Below are 6,199 nucleotides of genomic sequence, written 5' to 3'. Positions count from 1 at the left end.
CACACGCACACATGCACAACTTCTCTGTGTGGCTCAACGAGGATGTGTTTGCATTCGTTGACGAAATCTGACGCTCATGCAGGTTTTTTCTCGTGGTTTGCAACGTGGAGGTCTCCGCAGGGAACGGGGCAAATTAAATTTCTTCTGCCTATTGTTTTTCTTCTCATTTCTCCTTGGGGTCTTTTGAAAGAGCGAGTGCGTGCGTGTCGGCAGCGTAGAGGAAAGGTCGAGTGCACCGCTGAGACGGCTTTTACCATGGTATGCCCTTTCAAGCTGGTAGTGCGAGTTGTTCTTCTTGCGACTACTTGCAAGTTGCTGCTGGACGCCTATAATTACCGGCAGCAAACCCAACGTCGTGCCAGTCGTCCGCCAGAAGGAACGGAAGGTACCGAGACGGATTATGCAGCAGGTTGAATGAAGGTGATGTGTGGCGTGGTGCAGCATGGCTAGCGTCTGTGACGGTTGTACGCGGTAGGCATTGGAGTCCAAGTTCCCAAAGTCCACAGGAGGTCGCGCCGCGTATTACAATGCAGCAATGTTTCTACATCAAAAAACGGTGACTGAGACGACGTGCGCAAGTGACTCGTTGCGGTTGTGGTTCCGTGTGGGCATTCGCCATAAAAATGTGCTAGGCTATCTGCATGGGCACGCCACGCCCGCTGCAGGTGGCAAAATAGGACCAACCTTATCGTCCGGCAATTGTGTCGTGTGGGGGGTATTTCTGTGGCGCAGTCAAATGCCGTCCGTTTTCTTTTTTTTATCGCCCCCTTTTTCCTTTTTTTTCGGGTCTTGGGCGTAGAGAAATTCCCTCTCTGCTTTCCCCCTCTCCCGCTGTGGTGCGGACCTTTCGCGTCTTGCCTTGCGCCCCTCATGGACTCCCCGGCACACCCAACTCGGTTGCGGCGCCGCGGGATTACTCCCACATTGGGGTCTGGATTGGAGGGGGTCTTTGCCCCTCCAACCACTCTTCAAGGGCCATGGACGGGGGCCAACAGAGGACGCATCACACACAAATTACAATGAGGATGAAGTGCGGGGACATGCCTCTAAAACGACTCTTTCACTCTCTCCAAGTGTGTGTGTGTGTTTGTGTGTGTGTCTGTTCTGACTTGCCAGTCGTCCGTATTCAGGCCACGTGCCGACTTGTCTCCTCCCATCGCTTTCCTTTGAGCTAGGACCCAGCTGCAGAAGGAAAGGGAAGTGAGAAGAGGGGAACAGCGCCTCGTTGTAGGGCCCCGCTTCCTTGAAAAAATATGCATTGGTGTTGTACTTTGTTATTTTCTAGCCTCGGTCGTTGCTCTGTATTCCCAAAGAAATGCATGCAGCGAGTGGGTGGTGGGAACCGCACCACGCGGCCCCCACCTTTCTTATGCGGTTTGCGGTGTCGCCGTGCCCCACTTTTGCTTGTTAGTCGCGCTGTTAACAGCGGCGGAGGGAAAAGTTTTGACGCTCAGCATGCGAATGCTCGCCACTTCGTTGCGCTTCCTTCTCGATGCTGCCTCACCTCGAGCAGACTCCCAAAGGCAGAAACGGCAGAGGCAACACTCACTCCGCTGAAGTGTCCTGAGTGTGGGAAACGATTTCTTAGCGTCGCGAATCTGCGACAGCACCGGCGTTCCCGTCATCTGGTGCCTCTCAAGTCTTCCTCAGAGGAGCAGCTTGAGCGTCTGAGGGAGACCAACGCGCGGCTGCTCGAGGAGCTGAGAAATCTACAGGAAATCAATGCCTTGAGAGCGCGTTCTGCCTCGTCGTTACCGACGGCTGCAACGGAGCCATCGCCTACGCGGGAAGGTAAGGGCGGGAAGCCCTTTCCCGCTGCTGTTCCTGAGGGGAGGGCGGTTGATATTTCCATGGCGGAGGCGCAGCAGCTGCGGGACCACCCTTTCCGATTAGGCACGGGAACCTCCGACGTCTGGTGTGTTGGCGTGGTGGAAAACGATGTTGAGTTGGGCAAACTAGGCGTCAGAGCCGAGCAAGAGGCTGGGGAGCGTTTGACAGGGTTAGAGGCGATGCAGTTTACCCTCCAAACCGAAGGATATCGTCTCAGACGTGTTGGTCAGTTAAAAATGTACCGTAATCGGCTCACCGTACGTGTTATTGCACCTCAGTACAGGGCGCAAAAGGGGGATATCTTACTTGTGGCGGGGACTTACGGACTCCATAAGTCGTATGACCTGGTTTCAAAGCAGGCGGTAGAAAACGCCGTTCTGGAAGCCGGGTACGTAGGACTGCTGCAAAAAGGACCCGTTGACGCACCTGAGAAAACCTAGTACACTACTGCGTACGTCGTCGCACCCCCACTAACACACATACTTTGTTTCCCTATCCTCTACACACAGCTACGCTTGCATGCCTACGCATACGCGTTTCCGTGGCTAGGGTGAATGGATGGGCTCGGGTGCTGCCTTGGAGTGTAGATGTATTTTTCCCCTCTTATTTATGTCTGGGAAGAAGAGCGAGGTAACGACGTCTAACAACAAGGTAAGATAGTAACAACATAAAGGGGAAGTCACCTCTCTACCTCCTCCTCCCCCCCCCCCCCACTCCTCCCTATATAGTAAAATGTTCCATCGTATCTTTGGCTCCCGTTCACGGAAGGCGTACCGTCATAACAAGTTTGGCAACATCCGATCTTTTCGAAAGTTATTTGAGATTATGGATCGGAAATACAGCAACGTCTCCATCACCTTCTTGATTCTTCACCTCATCATGGAGTTGGCCTCGGTGGTATTGTATGTATGGAATTCTTTGGCGTCCGCGGCCACATCCGTGGCGGAGTTTCACTGGGATGAGGCCTTCTTTAATATTGAGCTGGCACTCAATATTATCTTCTTCTTGGAGTGGATCGCTCTTTTTTTTGGGGAGGAAGACAGGGTGGGGTACTGCCTCTCTTGGTTGTCCCTAGTAAACGCCTTGACAAGTGTTCCAATGATAGTTATTGGTATTGGGGGGTTAACGAACCCAAGCTGGCGCAGTTATTGGGTTCCAATGTATCTTCGCGTGTGGTGGCTGCGTGACTGTGTGGTGGTGCTTTTGGATTACCCGCAGGTGGAGCGCTGGATGAGGGAGATCACGCGAGAAGTTTGCCGCTTTCTTACCTCTTTATTTGCTGGCATCTTCACATGTGTCGGTACGCTTCAAATTGTTGAGAGCACAACTGGGCCTTACATGGACATTTTTGATGCGTTTTACTGCATGATGCTTGCCTTTGCCACAATTGGCTACGGCGATGTGACGCCAAAATCGACGCCTTCTCGGCTGGTGATGATTGTTTGTATTTTTGTTGCCATGAGTCACTTCATGCCGTTGTTTCAGCGAGTGGCTGCCATCAGTCGCCAGCACCTGCGTTATAATGTGTACAACTCCCACGGCGGAAGAAGAGCGCATGTGATTTTGGCTGGCGTGTTCACGGAGATGGGGGTGGAAATTATTTTGCAGGACTTTTATGGCGGCTGGCGCAGGTACGTTGACCTGCAAATTGTGCTGCTCTCACCGGTGGAGCCCCCACCCGAGGTGAAGCTGCTGGTGAACCTGCCCTGGTTCAGGGATCGCGTGGTGCTGATGATTGGAGACCCCCAAAGGGAGGCGGATCTCAAGCGCGCCGATGCACGCCATGCCGACGCCATATTTTTGTTTGGCGATACCTTTCCCTCCACGTTTCACACGGATTACAACCTCATTCAACAATCACTCTCCATTAACCATCACGATTCTGAGCTCGCACAGTATTTGTACCTTCGCAGCGAAAAAAACACCAAACATGTGGCCCCCTACGCTGCTGGCGTGGTAGAGGGGGAGAGGCTCCTGCATCATTTGCTTGGACTCGGCGTCGCCGTGCCTGGGGCTATCCCACTCACCATCAATTTGCTTCGAACCTACGATCCCATCACGTTGGACCTGAACCGTGACTCCCACTGGGTGGAGCAGTACGAGTCGTCGCTGCGAAATAATATTTATTGCGTCGCGGTACCGGATGCATTTCGCGGAGGAAACTTTCACCCGTTGGCAAAGTTGTTTTTCAACTATGACGTCACACTCATAGGCGTCATCGGCGCGGCTGGGATGGTGCAACTGAACCCTGCCCGCGTTCCCACCTCCGTCGCCAAGATGATAGCCATCGCGCGAAGTCCGGAAACCGTACAAGAGGCCATGGATGAGGTGGAGAAAATATATGACTTCGCCAACTCCCGCGAGGGCGATGACCAACCGTGCAACGCTTCCCTTTTGCTGGGAAGCGGAAAGCTAACACCGGCATCCTTGGCTAATGCGTCTCTTGAACAAGTTGAGTGCATTCAGAAAGTAGACGATGCTTATGACTTTGAAAATCATTTCGTTGTCATTGATCTCTCCATCGCAAAGGATAGCGCGACGGAGACAGGAGGGGCACACGAGGGAACCCTGACTTCCGCCGCCGTCAATGTTTTTCACGTCATGCAATGCATTCGCCAGTCGTACGCCCAAAACGACATTGTGCTCTTGACGAAGGATACGTCCTTTTCAGTGTACTTTGACCGTTATTGGAATAGCTTCAACGGGGCGCTTCCCATAAGGCATGTCGACGGCTGCGGGCTGAATACGAACGATCTGCGGCGCTGTAACCTCAAGGAAAGTGCTGGCATCATCATTCTTGTCTTTGGCGACACCAGCAGTAAATCAACTACCGGGTTGTCCATGCTTGTTAACCTCTCCATTGCCTCCATTCTCCCCTCCTCGCACAACATCCCCGTCGTGGTGGAGCTGGATAGTCTTCAGCACCTTTCTCTCTTCCCGCCCTACGCTGAGTATGGCCGCTTCCGCAAGAAAGCGGAAGTGGATTTTGTTTATGAGCCAAATTACATCATTGGCAACGCCATCAGCAGGCATATGCTCTTCCCTGTGGTTCACCTCACGTATTTCATGCCAGAGTTCATTGACATTCTTGACATGCTTGTGAGCGGCGTGGATCAAGAGACCCCGTCGCTGGGGCGACTTTCGCTGGCTCTCTCATACGAGGTGATTGAAACCTACGAGGATGTCGTGAAGTACTGCCTTAGCCTACGCTATATGCCCATTGCCTTGCATGTTTGCATTTACGACACAAAAAATGCCTCTCTCAACGGGCAACGCTTTGTCATGACGAATCCACCGACTGACTTCCCGGTCGACCGTGAAAAAGACGCCGTCTTTTACTTGCTACCCACGTAACACGTCAAAATTTCTTTTTATGTGTCTTTTGCTTCGTGCATTTCCGTGTGTGTCTTTCTTTGTCTGTCTGCGCACCGTGAATTATATGTGCCGAAGAACTGCCGCGCGTACGATGATGATAGGCCTCTACTCACAATGGCGGCGGTGCGCATTGCTTTACGCGGTTTCTTTTTCCCCTCTTCTCTTTGCCTTTACACACAACTGTCGCTGCCTGGGCGGGCCCACCACAAAGAGGGAAGGAAAAGATAGAGAGTGAGAAGCAGCAGCCCAACATTTCCCGGCACCCTTTTTTTTTCGCGTTGCTGCTGCTCCTTCTCTGCATCCTGTTAATGTGCGGCAGTAAAGGAGAGGGGATTGATGCAGAGAGGGCCATTGGCCCTTTTGCAGGGACGACAGCGGTACCCGAAGCTGAATGGAAATAGATGGCGGCTGCTGACGCGTCAGTCACCTCGCTGCGCATCCCAAGCCTTGTGAAAGTGGGGGATGATGTGTTTGCCGTTGCTGAGGCGGAGTCCAAGGAAAGCAACAGCGACGATGCAGGTCGAGTTACCGGGATTGCGTCAAAGCTGCTCAAGACAGGTAGCGTCCTAACGGAGATCTCGGCGGCGGGCACAAGTTGCCCTCCCCACTCCCCCTCTCCCCCCGTACGCAGCTGCTCAAGGAAGGTGGCGAGGCTGAAAGGGGGACAAAGGACATAATGCGACCAACAACAATTGTCACTGCCGGCCATGTCTACATGCTGCCGGGAAGGTGCAACCCTGCACAGGGGCTGTGCCCAGTGTTCCTGTGTACGGTGGCTGCGGCCTTTTGTTGGTGCAGGGATCTGTCGGTGCGGTGGGGGGTGAAGGTGCGACCCATGCAGTGAAGCCTGATGCTTGCGGAACTCTGAAATACTTGACGCGGTTGGTTTGGTGGCGGAGGCTCGGGTGCTGTGCTGAGCGACGGCACGCTAGTGTTCCCCATGCAGGCCACAAGCAAGGGTGGTAGGAACTTCCTGCTGTCCATGCGCCTCATG

General features: G+C 53.4%; 3 protein-coding genes and 1 pseudogene across 3 annotated transcripts in view, besides 2 other annotated features; 3 read left to right on the top strand and 1 right to left on the bottom strand.

The window, feature by feature from the left end:
* Positions 1-1,073: 1,073 nt before the first annotated feature.
* Positions 1,074-1,103: a microsatellite.
* Positions 1,104-1,319: 216 nt separating this feature from the next.
* On the top strand, positions 1,320-2,270 carry Tco025E_08270 (uncharacterized protein; the record flags this gene model as incomplete). Its single annotated transcript, XM_029375124.1, has 1 exon — positions 1,320-2,270. One exon carries the CDS (start codon positions 1,320-1,322, stop codon positions 2,268-2,270), a length of 951 nt encoding a protein of 316 aa, XP_029224777.1.
* A 242-nt stretch (positions 2,271-2,512) lies between these two features.
* Positions 2,513-2,550: a sequence feature (GA-rich).
* A 12-nt stretch (positions 2,551-2,562) lies between these two features.
* Tco025E_08269 (putative calcium/potassium channel (CAKC)) lies at positions 2,563-5,184 on the top strand (the record flags this gene model as incomplete). Its single annotated transcript, XM_029375123.1, has 1 exon — positions 2,563-5,184. One exon carries the CDS (start codon positions 2,563-2,565, stop codon positions 5,182-5,184), a length of 2,622 nt encoding a protein of 873 aa, XP_029224776.1.
* Positions 5,185-5,377: 193 nt separating this feature from the next.
* Tco025E_08268 (trans-sialidase, putative) lies at positions 5,378-6,194 on the top strand (annotated as a pseudogene).
* Tco025E_08267 (uncharacterized protein) overlaps positions 6,195-6,199 on the bottom strand; it is a gene marked incomplete at both ends in the record, with an annotated part of 378 nt that continues 373 nt past the window's right edge. The window contains one exon of the mRNA XM_029375122.1: positions 6,195-6,199. This exon is cut by the window's right edge and continues 373 nt beyond it. Coding sequence (XP_029224775.1) covers positions 6,195-6,199 — 5 coding nt within the window.

This window comes from Trypanosoma conorhini (genome assembly GCF_003719485.1).
Source record: "Trypanosoma conorhini strain 025E chromosome Unknown Tco_14.4_contig_00739, whole genome shotgun sequence".
Classification (NCBI taxonomy): domain Eukaryota; phylum Euglenozoa; class Kinetoplastea; order Trypanosomatida; family Trypanosomatidae; genus Trypanosoma; species Trypanosoma conorhini.
The sequence above is the reverse complement of the archived record's forward strand: the minus strand, read 5'-3'. Positions and strand labels throughout refer to the sequence as shown.